The sequence below is a fragment of the Zeus faber genome (assembly GCF_960531495.2).
Source record: "Zeus faber genome assembly, chromosome: 6".
NCBI classification, from domain to species: domain Eukaryota; kingdom Metazoa; phylum Chordata; class Actinopteri; order Zeiformes; family Zeidae; genus Zeus; species Zeus faber.
In genome coordinates, this window is record NC_137201.1 from 20,873,819 (window position 1) to 20,893,415 (window position 19,597).

The 19,597-nt window shown below is 46.1% G+C and overlaps 1 protein-coding gene across 1 annotated transcript in view; it reads right to left on the reverse strand.

Annotated features, from left to right (window-relative positions):
• Positions 1–18,780, reverse strand: part of LOC307231992 (1-phosphatidylinositol 4,5-bisphosphate phosphodiesterase zeta-1-like) — a gene marked incomplete at its 5' end in the record, with an annotated part of 25,709 nt that extends 6,929 nt beyond the window's left edge. Inside the window, 7 exons of the mRNA XM_080002873.1 lie at positions 1,471–1,621; positions 1,992–2,045; positions 4,118–4,270; positions 5,027–5,171; positions 6,828–7,029; positions 9,698–9,936; positions 18,698–18,780. Of these exons, the coding sequence (XP_079858999.1) occupies positions 1,471–1,621; positions 1,992–2,045; positions 4,118–4,270; positions 5,027–5,171; positions 6,828–7,029; positions 9,698–9,936; positions 18,698–18,780 (1,027 nt within the window). The remainder of the gene's footprint in view (positions 1–1,470; positions 1,622–1,991; positions 2,046–4,117; positions 4,271–5,026; positions 5,172–6,827; positions 7,030–9,697; positions 9,937–18,697) is intronic.
• Positions 18,781–19,597: the final 817 nt, after the last annotated feature.

Genomic DNA, 19,597 nt, shown 5'->3' on the forward strand with positions numbered 1-19,597 from the left:
TATCTAAGAGCAAAAGTATACTGTTTGGGATGTAATGTAATCAACAAAGCACAATTAAAGCTAAAGGCAGCAAGAGCGACGATGCTTTAAATGGTGTTCTCTGCCAGTCTGGAATCGGAACCAATAACCTGAGAGACCCCTGATCAATCCGGATCAGGACCGCCTGCCGCTGTTCATCTTCTTCTATTTGTGTCGGAGAAACTCTGGGCCTTGGAGAAGGAACCAGAGCAGCCGGTGGACAGATTACTTCCACTTAAGTCTTCATTAATGAGAGGACAAATAGATGATTGACAGTGACACGATCAACATTTCCGACTCAAGCTCCTACCTGGGCTCGTGTAAAGGTTCTCAAAGTTATGCTGCTCTACCACAGGAGAGTAGAACCTAATGCTGTTTCCAACTACATACACAGAAATGAGCTGTAACGACTGGAAGAGGCGTTACAGCTCTACTCCGTAGTTTAAGGTCACAGTAATTACTACATCCAGATGCATATGCAATGATTATTATATGATGCCAAACGCATACAACTAGCTCACATAAGGGATATAATTCCCGAGCAGGAATATCTTGTCGTCGTGTGTTGTTGTCTGGAATCAAGCTTCAGTCAGGTCGTAAATACAATCATGACAGAGAGGCTCCTGCTGAAGTTGCTGAGTGATGAGAATAAGAGATCTGTCCTTTTCCTGCTGCCCAGATGGAGCTTGTTTCTCACAGCTACTTATTTGTCTCCAGTCTCTCGGTTGTAACGGTGACAGTTTGAAGAGACAACGTTCTCATGAGACTCAGCGCTTTTTTGTCTGGTATAAATGAAAAAGTTGTGCGTTCAAACAAGAAAACCCCATTAATCCAAAATGAAATGGACCCAGAGGTTTGGCCGCTAGAGGCTCATTTGGTCTGACACAAGCATTGGCGGGAAAATTTGGAAAAGTCAGCATTTTCAGCAGCGCGTGCGAAGTGAATCTGGCAATAAAGCGCCGCAAGATTCCATTGAAAAAAAAACCAGACACGTGGCCGTTGGGATCTAAGTTTGGGTACGATGGCTCAGACATCTTTAATAATAGTAATGTCTGCCGCTGATAAACAGCAAAGTAAGACTAAATCGCTAAAACAATCACAAATGTTCAAAATGTTCGATGCTGAATTGCATGAGCTCTAACACTTGGATCTGTCAACAAAAATCATTGAAGTGTTGGCATTTTCCATTATCCTTATCTCTTTTATATATTCTCAGATAAGCAAACTCATCTGCTAAGCTGTGTGATCATGTCACCGCCACCACCTCTGCAAGTGCGATTGCCCCGGTGCACGGCAGTTGCCCGAGGTTAAAAACAACTTACCGGATCAATTTAAGACGATTCTGAAGCCACTCGCTTTTGAAAAATGAAAGCTCGAGCCAAGGCAAACGCTATTTCCCGGATCGCCGCGGAAAAGAATTACAACTCGGAGGACGAAACCCGTCCCGCTCACCCGAGGCTTTGGCCAGCTTGTGCGCCTTCTTCTCGCCGATGGAGGTGTTCTCGTAGGGGGCTTGGTTGTCTCTGGAATGGCCGAAGCTGATGAACCTCACAGACCTTGTGTAGACCACTAGGTCGGAGAGAACCTCGGCCACCACCACCTTCTAGTGTCACGTCGAGGAGAGAGAGAGAGAGAGAGAGAGAGAGAAAGAGAGAGAGAGAGAGAGAGAGAGAGAGAGAGAGAGAAAGCGTGAAGCCAAACATTCAGCGCATGGTGCGACGCTTCTGATCTAGACCTCGTGTCAAACCTACTTCCTCTCCGCCCCACCCTCCACTTCTCCGTCGCGGCATCTCTGCTTTAATCTCGCTCTGGGCTCCCTGACTTACTTTTTCCTTTGGCTTTTCTCTTTTTCTCGGGGACCAGAACTTTGATTTAACCGGAGGTTCATCGTCCTCGTCATCCTCCTCCTCATCCTCCTCATCCTCCTCATCTTCCTCCTCCTCATCTTCGCTCTCCTCTCCCTCTCTGCCGGCCTCACTCTGAGGTCCCAGCTTTTTGTTCTTTATGAGGATCTTGCACACGAGGTCCTATTAATCCTCATGCACAGCACACGCACAGACACATGAATGCATGGGTGCGTGCAAACATGCATGGACACGCACGCACACACGCACGCACGCACGCACACACGCACACACACAACACAACACAACGCATATACACACAATAAAGTCATTCATATATATATTTTGAACACACGCACACACAACAAAGTCATACAGATATACACACAAGATACTGTACAAACTTATGTTTAGAACGAAACCCACAAATACAACACACACACACACACACACACGCACACCCCCCTTGCCTCGGTTGCCCCAGTCAGCAAACGCCCAACAGGACTTCACTGAATTATTCCTATTTATCAGTGGCCTAAAAGCCGGTAAAAAAAAACCAAAACATCAAAACCTTTCCTTGGCTTTAAACCGGACCATTCTGATTTGTCAGAATGACGCTTTTCCTTCATTGAACAAATCAGCGATGTGCTCATGCGTGTCGACAGCGCTGCTATGTTTAGGCTGGCTGAAAAAGAACAGGGCACAAGCGCCGTTACGTTTCTCAGCAGCATCATTCCTCTAAGCTCCTCATTTGGCTGCTCCCCTCCATGAATAAGCGGCGATGTGGCAGCGAAAACACTGCGGTCGGTCCATCGAGCGGCCGCTTGGAAATCAGCGAGCCTGGCGTCCGTCCAGCCACGGCCGGGGATGCAAATGGAAAATAGTTCCACGGTCACAACCTATAGTGTTCCGCGCGGCATCAATCCCCCGCTGAGAAACTTGCACTTGCATATTATTCACATTGGAAATTATAACTTCCACGTTGAAAATTATAACTTTGGAGGCTTCTTTTGGCGCCAGACTCTTTCATTTCTTGGTGTGATTTCACAAGATGATACAGTGTGGGCAGCCTGAGTGGAGGCTGCGCTGACGCTGTGCAGTCATTATTTATGGCGTCCTGGAAGGCTTGAAAGAGGATTACCTCCTTGTTTACAGCATTAAATAGGGTGGAACTGAGTAATAACTCTCTGAGCAATGATAACACATGCTAATGGTGTAACAATGTTGGACGACGAAAAAGAGGGGACGACACGACCGCGGCTTCCATCTTTCTATCCTGTCTTTGATGGCTTTGATGAGCCGTTTCCTGGTAATGGATTGCGTGCTAATCGACAGTTTTGATTTTTATGATGGCCATTGTGCAGAGCCCGTAGGCCCCGACTTATAAAACTATGCACTGCAAAGCAGTAAGACCATAACGGCACCTTGTGAAAATTGATTAAACGTGCAAGTAGCTCGGGGGTTACGAGTCAGGATGAAGCCATTATCGCCGAGGCTCCATTTTAATCCCAGACTCTTGAGCCATGAAGATGAAAAATTGATATGAAGAGAGAGAAAAAAAATCATTATTCATGCACACTCAGGATGAAACAAAAATTAACTTTTCTCCACAGTATGCTCCGAAAATGTAGAACTCAGCGGTACAGATGAAATCCCGCCGAGGCAGAAGGCATTAATTCACAAACAGGGCGATCCGTCCCTTTAAACCTCTCCGTTGTATTCAGGCTCGAATCTCATGGTCAGCGGCCGGAGCGCGAGGATGTGAGAGATCCAAAATCACGACCTCGAACGGCGGTCCCAAAATGGACTTCAATGTCAATGCACCCTCGCGCGATCAGACGTTTCCCGGGGACAGCGCTGACCTTTCTTTTGCAAGTCTCTTGGAGATGGAACGGCATCTTAAGTGCGGGAGTCTATCAGTCCCCGTTCCCCAGCGGAGGGAAGGCAGGGACCCACGTCTACTGCGAAAACTGCTTCAGAAAGGGACTAACGAGGCCCCGTGTGCCGACTAAAGCAGTCTGACTTCCTTCCTCTTCCTCATCGGTACGACCGAAGATGAAGGCCTCTGCGCTATCAACTCTCCGACTTCACCGGCAGCACCAACATAAAACAGGGTCTTTATTTCCAGACTCCCACTTGTTATCTGAACTGCGAGAGGCGAGAAAGTAAAGTTTTTTGTTTATCTTCTTCTAACCAAGTCTGCATTAACTGTACTGACACGTTACACAGAATCCAAAGTGAATCAAGCTTCTTACATTTGGGCTGGGGAGTTCTCCAGAGGTGGGCAGGTCCAACTGGGTTTTCAAGAGTTTCTCTCCCAGAATGGAGATGAGGTACTGGGCAATAACCTCCTGCTGCTCCTGGGAACAGTGGTTCTCCAATGACAGGATGACTGGGTAAGGAGACACCTGGAAAAAATAAAAATAAAACACCGCAAAGGAAAAACGGTATTATTTTTTTTTGAACCGAGAACATATTTTGTGTGATCGGCATCCGCATCTTTTAAATCGCATGGGGCAATTGCCCCCGGTGTGCTGCAGTCAGCTGCAGATTGCCTCTCAATACTGGATCGTCAGCCCATTCATTCATTCATTCATTCATTCATTCATTCATTCATTCATTCATTTATTTTATTTATTAAAATAATAATAATAATAATAATAAAATAAAAATAAATAAATAAAATGTATATACCTTTATTAGTCCCACAACAGGGAAATTTACAATTTCTCTGCATTTACCCATAACTGAGTATCTAGGAGCAGGGGGCTGCCATGCAGAGGCGCCCGGGGTTTAGCGTCTTTCTCAAGGATGCATCAGCACGCTACAATCATACGACACCATTATACAATAATACGCTACAATATTCATTCATTTTCTCCACCAGCTCCCTCCCACTCAGGGTCAGAGGGAACATAACCGATGTTTTCATTAATAAGCCACAGTCTCATTCTCCTCAGGAGCGCCGGCTCTCTGGGTTTCTGAAGAAACATTAAAGGGAGTCGCCTCGGCTGCCTGAATCAAAGAGAGCCTTCAGGGCACAACCTCGCTATTCGGAGTGTGATTAATTGGAGCAAATGTGGCACGACAGGAGGTCCTGCAGGCAAAAAGGGACTTGTACCGGCGCCGAATTAGACGCCCGTGGCGCTACTTGAGGCTGTTACCTCGAAGGCGTGCTGCTCCACGGTGCTGATAACGTCTCTGAACAGGATCTTGGTCGTCAGGGTGTAACCGTGGTAAACCATGGGCTCCGAGTCGGGCCCGTCCCAGCAGTCAATCTCCAAACAGCGGCAGCCTTTCCTCAGAGCACTGTGCATGTGCATGTCCCCACCCCCAAAAAAACCACACAACACACACTTCAGCAAACTGGAGAATATATAGCATACGCACGCACGCACGCACGCACGCACGCACGCACGCACACACACACGCATGCACACTGTTCAACAAGAATAGTCTTACTGCTGAGGCCACACCTTCTTTACATTAAACAAATATTGTGAAGGCACTTGATTCGTCTATGACTTCAACTAACTGAATTATCTGTTGCACTCGAAGTCGGCATGTACAGTACATTCAGTTCAGTGTAGTGCAGTGCAGCTGCCAGGAACCGAAACCTTCTTCTGTATTGAAATGATACCGCTCGCTGTATAAATATGTAAATATGCTTTATATAAACAGTTTGTTTTGGCTTTGTTTTTGTAATAATGTTTTGGTGTTTTACATTTCAGAAGCAATAGCCCTTTAGTCTATTAATTTTTTTACGGATTGAACTGAACCAAACTGAAAACATAGATGGACATCGAATTCAAAACACCTTCTTAAATATAAATTGTGAGGCACATGCTGTCAATACAATCAATGATTAATCAGCCGTCCAATAAAGACTACAACATCCCTTCACAAACTCCCTTGCAGCATCCAAACGTACTACATACTACATATGCCTACTATCATCCAGCGTTGTATGGTTTCCACACTTCAATATTTCACAATCCTGGTCCTTTTTGCATACCATAGTTTCATGCATACTAAAAAAACGCTCACATACTATCTTGTCATATCTATAATTTGGGCAGAATGCAGTGTATCCTCCGGCCTGGGTCTACCAAGTCTCCGTCTCCCTGTTGCCATCACCCTCTTAATGATCCTTCCATTAGCTAAATAAACCACAGCGCCAGGCCACCAGGTTAGAGGGCTTCGCAGCACCCGCAGACAGGGGAGAGATCAGCACTTTCTTAGAGAGAGAAAAAGGACACGACTACTGCTGCCATCAGCAGCCTGGGCCCACAGGACCTCCATTGCCCTGTAAAGGGAGTTGATCGAGTTGATTTCACTCCGTCCCAGAGTACGACCGGGTCAAAGAATCCAGAGGACGGGAAGACATGACGTGTATTACCTCCAGATAAGAGGTTTCAACAGTAGAAATAAACAACCAGTTTGCCATTAACCAATAACCGTTCATAAAAGTATTTACAATCACAATTCAAGCGAGTGCTTTTGACAATATGTTTTAGAAATGATCAACCCAGAATCTTTTTATTTTATTTTATTTTTTTTATTAAAATCCTTAGCCTTGGAACCGTCCATGTTTGCAGCTATTTTAAAATTATTTTCTTTTTCATTACATTACGAATTTTAATACCAGAGTTTTTTTCAAATCATTAATTTGAAGCTTTATTGAAACATTACCAGGTCCAATGTGCTGAAAGCCTCCTGCGTTGTTGAAACTTTGCCCAACAATTGTGTTTTGTGGGAGTTGTGCCCAACCGCACTCTAATTTGTATCTACCTTCATCCATGTTATAACATTGGTTATGTTTTTGTGCAGTTTTCTCATGGGAAACATAATCATAATTTCAGCAAAGACTAACTCTAAACAATATCATTAGTTGTTGTCATCAAGGGAAATTAGTTTTGCTTTGGGGAAATGTTCGTGCTGTGGTTTCCCACGTGGTGAAGTTACCTGACGTATGCGTCCAGGTGGCTCTTGCCCACCAGCTGGTCTCCGGTCAGGTAGGTGTTGTGTGATGAGGAAATGAAGTAACTGCAGAGTGGCTGGGTCATGTCCTGGTACACGCTGGTGTGGGACTGGTCGAACACACAGCAGTCCTTGGACTCCATGTACCTGAGGAATCCCTCGAAGGTCATGGCCCTACTTTCTCTGGCTTCCGGGGAGAGACAAGAAGATGCCCTGTTGTTGATCACGCTCAGTCGGCATTAGAATCCCTTTCATCGCAAAGGCACTCATTTGGAATTCATGTTTTGTCAGTTATCAGCAGTGTGTCCACACACATGGCGGAAGCGTGTAATGCAAAACAACTGTACGAATTTTCTTCACTGCCGGGTAAAAAGAGAGGATTTCTGTTCAACAGCACCCAACAGCCTGGTTTCTATTTGTATTGTAGCATCCCATGCTTTGCTATCTGTGATGGAGTGGAACACATTGCAGCGCACTGGGCCCAAGGCATCAGCCGGGATGCTCGTCCAATGTTTCAAGTTTTTATTTGTCGTTACAAACCATAACACTTAGTGTCAACAATGTTTTTGACTTGGATTAAAGACCACTCCCAGACAATCCATGTCCTGTTTCTCATAGCGAGTTGCTCCACACCTTTGGCTGGTCGCTGTGGGTTAGGTGCCTCCAGGTACGTGCTTGGGGGGGTGGGGCGCTGCGGCGCTGCGGCGCTGCGGCGCTGGGGCACGATCGATCCGGGGTGGGGTTCCGCATTGCCGCCGCCCGTCCTTCTGCGACCCTGCATTGATCTGGTTGTGCTTCGCCTACCTCACCCAGTGCCAGAACTCCAACTCACTACATACATCACACAATAGGCCTATGGTTTGCAGGACGGTTCGGGTGCGATCTATGTGGGGAGGGATGTGGCAAGCGGATGCGATCTTGCCCCTCCCGCTCCTGCCCTGGCGTGCTTCACCTCCTATGTGCAGGGTTTCCTCGCGCTTTCTGGCTCTGGTTTATGCTCCTCAAGGCTGTGTGTGGGTGTTGCTCCACGGGATCCGGCCTTCCCTGGGGGCTGGGGGGGTCTTCTGTGGCTGTACGGCAGGGTGCTCGGGGCTTCCCTGCGTCAGTGGAGTGTCTATACGGCTGCGGGACTCAGGGGTGGCTGCGGGGCCTTTGCCACTGCTTGGAAGTGCAACGATATAATTCCGACCTTATACACCAGAACCATTTGGGATGAGTCCCGTGCACTCACCAGTGGACACACACACACACACACACACACACACACACACACACACACACATCTGCACGCACGAACGTCCAGACACACACACACAGGCAGACTCATCACAGGCACACATCACCAGCACCTGCTTTGAACACACCTCCAAACACCTTACTGATTACATCCCTCTCCTTTTCTCCCTCATTAGCTGCCATAGCTTTCACAGGAAGAGGCCACGTTCTGAATTTCTGTTCCAGTTTTCCTGGACTTAATTGACTCTGTTTTGTTAATACATGTTGTCGTCCGATGTTTCTTTGTTTATGATTTTCCATGTACATGTTGTTTGGTTCTATGTTTATTTGTCTCACCTGTGGTGATTCTCCCACTCTTGGAGTAATGACGATTAGTTGTTTATAGACCAAAACATGGTAAGATGGTTCTCCAAAGAGGAGGATTGGTGATGGTTCTGTGTAACAAAAAACTGTCTTCTTGTCAGGCTACAGGTCGTCCACAGAACAGAGTTATTGCAGCAGTTCTTGATGATTAAAGAATGAAGAGTGAAGAGTGGTATTACAGTTTGAGAAGTTGCAGATTAACACTGTCCAAGACCGAGTGTTAATCTGCAAGTGGAGTGACAACTCCACTTTCATCTCAGTTGTTCATTTGAATCCTTCGCAAACTTCACACACACTGTCACAGAGCCAGTAGAAGCTGTTTTTTTGCTGTACCATCGAACTTCAATGGCTCAAATAAAAACTGTAGATTATGATAAAGGTTGTTTTTTCTATTTATTAATTGCACGGAGGAAGCAGATGGAGGATAATTACAGACAGGAAATAATTTAGTTTAATATATTTTATTGCAGATATTGCATCCGGTGTGGCTCACTTCTGTAATCTGGCTTTGCGGATGTGTTTTCTGTTCACGCGTTTGTGTTTTCCGTTAATGTGGTTGTGTTTTTTGTAATTTGCTTGTGTTTTATCTATTTTCATTTGTTTTTTCTTAAGTTGAGGAGCGTTGAGCTCTCAGGGCCACCATACTAACAGCTCTTGACCGCTCCAATATGGGGGACGCACAGATGAGTCCGGCGACATTGGCTGTATCTAGAGCTCATTCTGGACATTTCGTAAAGTAGCAGCAACATAGCACAAATTATAACTTAAAGTAAAAAAAAGTAAAAGTAACAGTTAAAAGTAACAGCCGCAGTAAAACTGCATTTCACTGCGATGGTTAAATTTTGCAGTTAATCCGTGGTTCATATGCATGCCGAACTGTGGGGAGGCGACCTGTACGAATTATGGATCAACTACGTTCCGTTACACCACTAGTTTAGAGCGCCAGCATGTTTTAAGAAAAATAGAGATATTTCGCGCCAGCGCAACATATCGCAAGATGTATGCATATCACAATATATTACAGTATCGATATTTTGTCCCACCCCTAACCAACATGACATTTACACGCTGTATGAAAAGACAGCATCAATGCTTGAAACAGCCGTAACAGAGCATAAAAACAAATATACATGAAACAATGGAAGGTGGATAAAATTGATGAAATTACTGTATATCCTATACTGTAGGTCTCTAAATCCCTTATGTATGTTAAAATCTTAAGTGTCTCTCGCTAGTTTAGCTCTCCCTTCACTCACCACTCTGCTCAATCTCATATCTGTCAATCAAGCTCTCCACTAGCTCTTCATCGGCCGAGGCCTCCAACTGCTCCCGGTGCAGGAACCTGAGCAGGGAGGCAGCGGGCAGCGTCGTCTGGCCGGACGTGTAGCATTGGTACATGCGCTGGATCTCAACCCTCCTGGAGTAAGGCGGGTCGCTTCTCTTCATCCTCCACCCTCGGTACATCAACCTCTGAAGCCCCCTGGGGTCCAGGGACCTGCAGGGGAGTCGTTCTTTACACACTGAAACTCGGGGGTCATGAAATCTCCTTCATGAAACTGGTAAACTGGTCACTTAAACCCACCCATTACTCTCGGAGAGGCTACTGTACAAGTGAGAAAAAAAAGCAGTCACAACAGAAAAGTCCTGGAGCAGTTCTGCAGCAGTCAGTCAGGCAGATGTTTCAAAAGGGGTGCTGTTTAAAAAGCATTGACAGTAACTCTCCAAAAATGACCCGGGGGGGTCGTCAGCCTTATCTGAGCTGAAACGCATCCCAGCATTTACCTGAGCTCCCTCGTAAAAGAAAAAAAATTCCCCACTTTTCAAGCACAAGAGAATTAAACAGAGAGGACAGGGTGTTCCGTCGGAGGAAATTCTTCCTGTCTTCTGACACCCTCCGCCCCCTCCATCCCCCTCTCACACTCCCTCTCTCCGACTTTCAAACAAGCAACACCTTCTCTTAGCTCCCCCTCCGCATGCATGCAGCTCTCTCCTTCCCCTCAGTAATTCCCTGCAAACCTTGACACAATAGTGTCTGTGACTCGGCTCTGCGTGTCTAACCCCCCCATCCACCCTTCATGTCTCTGTTTTCTCAGCCCTGCATAGTTCAGACACGCGCCTGAGTCAACATAGTCACAGCGCAGCGTGGAACGCACCGGCCCCCCGCTGTGTCCGTCGCCTCGGCGCGACAGACAAAACAAACCCGCTCGCTTTATTGTACATCTTAATTAACTTTTCATGCGTCTGCATGCAGCGTTCGTATCTGGGCCTAGTGAAGCGCGACGCGGCCTGCCCAAATGTCGTGGGCGTCGGAGGCCTGGGGAAGGTATGCGGGGAAGTAAATGACCATGAATCGTGGATGTGGCGTTTATATATTCAGATCGCAGTGACAGAGAAATGCCACAGGATAAACCGCAGCTTAAATCACAGTGAAACTTTGGGCTAAAACGTAAGCTACCCACCCCAAGATGACAATGGGCAATATTTTGATATATTACTCATATTGTGATTTGAGAATAAATATTGTCTTGTGGTTAAGGCTGCATTACAGTGAAGTAATGCAATTTTCAGAACTTTGTAGACTGCTCTAGCTCTATATTTATATATATATTTCATTTTACCAATATTGCCTAGCCCTTGACAACAACCAACCTCCTGATTTCCATGGTGTGTGAGCCACAATTAACCTTTTATTCACAAACTGCCACTATAATTGTCTGTGATGGCCACGTGAATTTTGGACCATATAAATAATACTGATGATCTCAGCAAGTCTATGAGTACAATTTGTAGGTTTAAGCCATTTATACGTTAATGCCCACAAAATTGGAACGCTTGAGATGAATTCCGTTTCCGTGGGCATTGTTGTATAAAAAAAGAACGTCACAGTGACACGGAGCCGGGAAAATAATTGCATTTCAATAGTTCTCGGAAAGATTAGAACTCCTCCTGTGTTCGGTCTCCCCCTCATTTCTGCGAACAGGGTATGTGGATTGAATGCAGCGAACCTCATTCAGCCTGATGTGTAAGGAGAAGCGTCAGCATGTCAGCAAGGCAGCATGTGGCCGTCTTAACCGTTATTTCTCTCTCCATTTCTCTTCCTCTCTGGCAATGACTTTTAGGTTCTCTTTCATCATGTAACTACTGTCCATCTTCAAGATTCAAGATTTTTATTTTTTATCTTGTTCATCTTCACAGTTTTGAGCTTTGAGATTTGGTCCAATCTCGAATGTTTAAAAAGACCATCGATTCCTTTTTTTGTGGAGATGGAAGTCACATGTGAATATACTTTTGTCCAGTGCAAATACTGTATCTGTTCTAAACAAGAGTATATCCATTTTTGGAGACTTTCAAATTTGACTCCATTACATTTCAAAAATACGTTAGTGAGTGGAGCTCGGACAACATGCGTGCTGATTGTTGATTCAGTGCCAGTAGCAGGACTTTGCTTCCTGTTTCTCTGTGTAAATCTCAGTGTTATTGGTGTGGTGTGAACCACCGGTGCACAACAATGGCCATCAGCTCCGTCCTGTCTACACAGGGCTGCGGCGGAGCCTGTCAGGGCTGGTGGTCACCCGGGGGGGATAATTCCCAGGCAGTGAGTGTGGTGCTCCGTGCACGTAACCCTGACTGTGCATCACTGCACGGCCCTGTGCACCGGTACTCAGTACTCTTCCGGGAGAAGAGAGTGCGTTGCTGTGCATGTAGGTGTGTGTTTGTGTTTCTGTGTGTGTGTGTGTGTGTGTGTGTGTGTGTGTGTGTGTGTGTGTGTGTGTGTGTGTGTGTGTGTGTGTGTGTGTGTATGTGAAACTATGTGAATATGAGAGGATCACAAAGGATTAAATAACAACAATCTGTACCCTGGTGTGTACGTTTATGTGTCTATCCGTCTCTTTATCTGTGTGTGGTGCGTATCTGCCTCTGTGCGTGTGTGTGTGTGTGTTTGTGTGTGCACATGCATATCGAGTGCACCACTGCACACTTTGAGCTCAGGTGCTCTGACACATCACATTTAACGTCAGTGCTGCTCAGCGTTGAAAAAAATGAGGCCAATTCACCCCGGATGCTGAAGAAGATTTTGGAGCTTCCAGATCGCTGTTTGATCTGCGGGGTTAAAGATCAGATCAGATCGGCTCTTACCAAAACCCACCGAGGCGACGCTAAGCGGAAGTCACTCCTGTTCAGATGTTTGAGATAAGTGCGAGGGTGACTCTTTCACCTGGGTGAGCGCTGGATGTGTTTCCACCGGCTTATTTGGTATTCATCGTCCTGCTGGAGCCTCATGTCAAGCGACACAGTGCCAGCGATAACGCCTGAGCTCCAGGGACAGCAAGATAGGTGAGTAAGGTGCGACTGTGTCGAACAACCCAACCAAAGCATAAGTGTGTGTGTGTGTGCGTGTGCGTGTGTCTATATTGTGATGAGTGTGTGCCTCTGCCCCATTTCCTTTGGCGTAGCGTTTAAAATAGTGTAATGGCCATGGCGTCGAGCGGAGCACCTGAATACTCAGTACATGCACGCAATCTGTACCTACAGCACACACACAAACATATACACACATGCGCAATAAAAAATAAAAAAATCTGGCAGTTAGTAACAACGGCCAGCTGGCCCTGGAAGACAACGATGATGCGTTCATTATAATGAGCAATTACTTCATTTACTGGTCCACTCCCCTTCTCTTCGGAGCTCTGTCAGGATGTTATCGCAGTGAAACTCCCGAGACTCACTTTGACTTCCCAGAACAGCTGAGGCCACAACAAAGCTAGGGAAAGCAGTGCCTGACAATCACAGTTTCCTAGTTGCCCTGGGCAACCAGACTTTGCCATTGCCAACCACGCCGTGCGTTCTGGTTGCGCCATGGTCGAGAACTTTTCATATGAAAAAAATAAATAAATAACCACAGTATATCTCTGTATACTGTATACTATCTCTTCAGAAACTATGATGACGGTGATAACAATGAGTTATCTTGATATATTGAAATATGGATTATTATTATTATAAAGGATAATTATCACTCAATTATAAACCAAAAAAAATCTGCAACTATTTTCTTAGTCTTAGCAACCAACAGCTAATGCAGGGTTGCCAACTTGGCCACCACTTCTAAACCTTAGCGTCTGGCCCTGGAAAGGGAAACCAGTCTGGTTTATTTGTGACAGTCACAACCAGGAGTACGTTTCAAATTCTCAGGGAACTCAGGCAAGGAATTATAAAAGCCCTGCGGACGCCTTTGTACGCTAGCAGTCGAGACAAATTCATGGCTGCTCGGTATTCCTCCTGTTCCATCCCAGCGACATCGCTGTAGCTCCAAGCAAAAGGCCATCTGCCGGGGAAAAAAGCATCATCCAGTAACATGTTGTCGAGGCATCAGAGTGTCTGGCGGTCTGACGGCCGCCGGTGGTGAGGAGACGTCTCAGCCGAGGGAAATCACTGAGTCACATTGTGAGGCAGAAGGTGAAGGGGCTGTTATTTAGCTCGAGATAAGGAAAATAAAGCGATATAGGACACAGTTCCATCGAAACGAATGAGAAACACTGGTGAGACGTGGATACAGTGCTGTAGAGTCTAGCTGATGTGACTACAGTCTTTCAGGTTTAGTCCACTACCACTACTACTACTACTACCACAATGTTTCTAAAGATTGGAGGTGGATAAATCTTTCAACAGTGATAAAATCATGTCAAAGATCAGTCTGTTGTCTGTTTCATTGCCATGAGGGTTAAGACAACACTCAGGTTTTATCCAAAGAATACAAATCTCCAATCACTGCCGAGGTGTATTTAAAATTGTATACAGTAGCAGCGCAGCTATGAACGCCCCAAATTGAATTATCACTATTACAAATAAGAGTACAATCAAAATCTAGTGCAATCTCGTCAAATTTGTGGCTGCTTCTCTATTCATGGTTGGTCCCAATCGTCGTGCAGTGATCCATGGCAAATTACGCCCTCGTGTCACTTAACTATACGATGCCAATCCATTCACTGTGGCGTCTCTGCCCCCGAGGAGCCATGGGAGATTAATTGGTGTCTTTTAGCAGCGCTGACCACCTTCCGCGTCTGTACCCTCCACACTAAGTCATACCACCTTATTTTCCCACACAGAGCGAAGAAATGCCTCTACAGCTAATAGAACTCTGTGATTTATCAGAATTTAAAGAGAGCAGCGAGGACTGTGCATGGCTATCCGAGTGACTCAGTTGCACCTTGCGTGTGTGTGTGTGTGTGTGTGTGTGTGTGTGTGTGTGTGTGTGTGTGTGTGTGCATGTATGGGGGGGGTCACAGCGATGGAGAGACTGTCCATCCATGTGAGAGGGAGAGCGACACATACTGTATATCGATGCAGAGAGAGAGAGAGGGGGAGAGAGAGACAGTGAGTGTGTGTGTGTGTGTGTGTGTGTGTGTGTGTGTGTGTGTGTGTAGGGGGGGTCGCAGTGATGGCGAGACTGTCCAACCATGTGAGGGGGAGAGAGACACATATATAGATGCAGAGAGTGCGAGAGAAAGCGAGAGAAAGTGAGAGAGGGAGAGAGAGAGAGAGAGAGAGAGAGAGAGAGAGAGAGAGAGAGAGAGAGAGAGAGAAAGAGGGGGAGACAGTGGCCACAGACATCGTCATTGGTTGGAGCTCTGTCCTCGACGACTACGTTTAAAAAAAAGCGGGATTTCACACCCAATGGCCGACACATCCCAGACACACAGACCCTAAAAAAACCATTTTGATCTCTATCTCTGTCTCCATGTCTACGATATCAGGAAATAATTAAAAATGATATTTTACTATTTAAATATTCCTTTACAGTTCTGTTTAAGCGTTGAAGTGTGGGTACAGGTGATACGTATGGCACAAAAACAGAGGGGTCGGGGAAGAAAAAAAAAATTGAAATTGAAAAAAAAACGCTTTCATGCCAAACTGGGCCGGGGCCACCGTGAAAGCTCTCTGTGAGATCAGTGAAAAATGGAGTCGAAGCAGAAGTCTTTGGCTGTTACGCATTCTGACGGCTTGTCAGGAAGACCAGGCGAGAGCAAAGAGTCTGCACCTACTGTGGGGCTCTGTGAAGTGTGAGATTCAAGAAGGAACAAGAGACAGGACTGTCAGAAGCCGTAACCATCTCCGTGTATCCGTGAGCGCCGTTATAATGGCAAGGGGGGGGGGGTTGGGCGAAAGATTGAACGGTGGAAGGCGATACACGAGTCTGTACCGCAGTCGGTGGTTAAGGGCGCTGAAGGTCAGGTGTGCCCTAATTCATTATATTACAGCGCGGCTTCAGTCGACATCGGCTCGATTGGTATCTCTCAATAATGCCTGGTCATCTGGTCCGAAAGTTGAGGAAAAGTCATGCCATTTCGGGCATGCCTACTGCGGTTTCAAAGGTACAAAGGACCCTCAACTTGATACGCATTAGGCCACGGACCCCATCGATGCGATTTTGTCCCCGGGACCTCAATTTGAGAATTTCTTATTGCTGGGTAAGATTTAGTGCCTATACCATAGTTAGGGAGATAGCAAATCAAACTAGGATCCAAACAGTCAATATTGGACATTCTCTAACGGTGCTAATGTCTTCTATATTAAATAATGGTGACGTTTAACTCGTAATCACCTGGAAGCTCTTGGGAAGGGCCCCGCGTTGATCCAGCCGACACTTTCGTCCGGTCTTCAGCAAAGCCTTCAACGGTAACAAGCAACGTCGGGCGAGTCGCAAAGGTTCTCGACTGTGCGGCTTTCATTCATCCGAGTCTAGACGTTATTGTCTTTCACCAAAAGTGGGATTCGAGGGAATCCCCTAGAGGGCGAGGAGGGTAAAGCTCTCCTGCGCCAGACGCCCCATTGAACGCTCACGGGGCCCAGCTATTTAATCAGCTGCTCGGCAATATCCGGCGGGGACATCATTTATGGAAAACCATCTGCACAGCCGTTAAACTGAGGCAGCCACGTGCGTGAACAGGGAGCAGGTAGTTGCTGTGCACCCGGGAGGGGCCCACTCACAATGTCACAAATGTGCCAGCCAAATCGAGTTCGACGGAATCATTTACATATTTAATACCCCTCTGCCCCTAAGCTGGCGGGGATGATTCGATTCGTATTGTAAAAGGACACAATTACCCAAAGGATATTTTACATTGTGTTTATGACATTTTTTCCCGCAGCAATCATGTATGTCCTTGGAACACATTGTAGTTCAGTCAACTGGATGCAAAATATTTATACAACTACAGCTGGGATGAAAAGAGGTTTTATGGATTTACAAATGCCTAATTTGCATCCTCAAAATTCCCTCTCCTCACTTCTACCTGCACTACAAATGGAATTTGAGAAGGAACTTGTTTTTCTACCGTACCAAAACCTGTTTTCCCCCCAAATCCCAGTGTCAGTTTATACCTGCTGGGATGCAGCAGTTCTACAGGGAATTGTGGAGTCTCACATTTTTCAGCCTGCTCCCTTGGCACCCATCTGTTTACACATAAAAGAAAAACAAAGACGTGCTGTGTCCTCTGCATATAGCGCTTGGTCTGACTCACCCCAAACAATAAGCTCTTTGCTAATCCTTTGACCCCCACCCCCCCTCCCCAGACACAGAAGGACTTTGTTTTAGTGCAGAGTGACATCACACTGACTCAGGTGATCTCTGGGTCGTCTCAGGTACCTGACTCCAATTATCTTTCCAACCTTGCCGCACAGCAATGATTTAATGACAACAAACTATTTGTGGGGTGCCAGCCCCACAACTGTGGTGTGGTGATCTGTAAGACTATTTAGTAAAAAAAATAAAAATAAAAATCCCATATTTTACACTTTTCTTAGGTGGTACTTTATAGGAAACAGCCATTGAATGTATTTGCGTTATGCATGTGCTCCTCTATATGTTGTTTCCATTGTCGGTGGCATGGTACACCTTTCCCTGCAAAAATGCCCTGATTGATGGGATGTGCAAAAAGTGAAAGGCAGCCGTGGTGAATTTGATAAAGCAGCGCAGCTAGTCGCAATCAATAAACTGTACATATGGATATTTATCATTCATACAATAGTCATTCAAATATCCCCACCACCTAAAGTGACCGAGGGAAAAAAACCCAAATCAATGGAAGGTTAACTTTCAAGAACAGAAAGAGTCTGCCTTGGAGCAAAGATGAGGGCAAACCACGATGCACTGAAACAAAGTCACAGTTGGTATGGAACAAAGTCTCTCCCTTTCCAGCTTTTAAATGATATTTCAAAATAAATGCACTAACTTCACTTCCTCGAGGAGGGCTTTACGCTGAGGTGGAGCAAAACGGAGAGTGCTGGACTGCATGAGCTCACAATAACTGCTTCATCACAGCTCACTAATTAAATCAGGAATCCATTAATTGCGTTTCACAGCAGTCATGATCTGCATATTAGCATTCAAGGACCTCATTTTGGAGACACTGCTTTAATTGCACAGCGGTCTCAAATGAAAGTATTCCAATCATTCCAGATAATTCTTTGTCTTCATAATTTGGGCCCGCGTTTTCTCAACCCTCTGTCAGGTATGAAGTATTTTAGCTGTTACCAAACATAAGGAGGTATGCTGTGCTCTTTTTTTTTTTTTTTAACAAATGAAAAGTGGCTGAAAACAGGGAAACCGAACGGCACAAGATAGACAAATGGGCCAAATCTAGTTGCCCAGGGTATCTGGGCAACATTATTGTCGGCCCCGTTATTTACCCTTTTTTCCATTCTATTTCTTCCGCAGGCGTGAATATGTGATGCGATTAATGAGCTCACGTTGCCCGGACCAGGCACCAGCTCTCCGACTGGTGTTTGTCCCTGTATGCTGCTCCTAAATGGTTATGGTGGTTAAATGCTCTTCCACTGTATCATGCCATACGGATGGGATGGTGGCTTAGATGTTCAATGAGTTACTGGAGTATTGTATTGTCACAGCTCGTCAGGCATCAAAAGGTGTTTGTGGAGTATAGGAACCTGCCCTGAGTTACTCTGGTCAGATGGGTATCTAAGAAGAGGGCGAATGCACATGTGCATGACGAACGCTGAGCACTCGCATTCAGACAGCTTTATGTCATACACTCGCGACCCGCTCCTTGGAAAGGTTTGTCGTCCATTGGACAGATCGGCTTGAAAGTGTTTGCGTTTATGCATTTACTATGCCACTACTGATGCTGTATATTGACATTTTCTGTTAGCTATCAGTGTTTGGTGTTCACCACATGGCCATGCCCCTTCAGGAACAGTAACCGTTTGACATTAACCTTCCCCTCTTGAAAGACAACCTGATCTCTAGCGTGATAATGCTCTGAATGGGGACATTGTCCTTCCAGCGGCAGACATCAGAGCTGTCGGGCCAGCCATCCATCTGCTCGCGTGGCGGATTAGAGGGCCAGCGCCGCTTTTTATTTATTTTACCTTTCTGCTGAGCACAGCAACAGCAGCGAGCATGTGCCATCCGGCCAACAACGCCCTGATTAATTGTCTACCTATAAAGAGAGAGAGAGAGAGAGAGAGAGAGAGAGAGTGGGGGAGGAAGAGGTAGAAAGGGGAGCTCGTGAGAGCGAGAGGGAGTGGGGGAGGGTGTCGAGAGAGGCGTGGGATAGTGTGGAATTAGCTGTCAACAAAACGCGTTGACACATTCAAACTATAAGTGATGCTCGCTAGTCGAACAGCAGATCTGGCTCGTTTTGCTTATTTGATCATGTGTGTCTTCCAGTCCCTGCGTGGCCTCCTCTCCCTCCTCTCTCTACTACTAAGGAATGATCGGGGGGGTCGTGCGCTATGCCATCCCCTGGCTGCATTTGAGATAAGTGGGGAATCGATGGTCATTGATTACTCCGCTGGCATATGGAACTCTCCCCTTTGCTCGGCCGCAAAGTCCTTGTCCCTGTGCTTAGGGAGGCAGAGCCCGATGTTCCCGAACACAAGGAATATTTAGTGGCCGGCGGCCAACCTCTCCGCGGGGCTCAGCTGCGTCCTGATGCAGCGCTGCACACACACACTCACACAGAAAATAACTCCTGCACGTTCTCAAGCTCCTCTGCATCGAATCCCCGAGCAGGATGAAGAGACCGATGAGGAACGTACTGCAATACTTGTGAAACAATCACCAAAAATAGTTTTTTGTCATCCCTGCAGCAAAAAACGTGAAGATTTTGCAACATTTCAAGCTCTCGCAAATA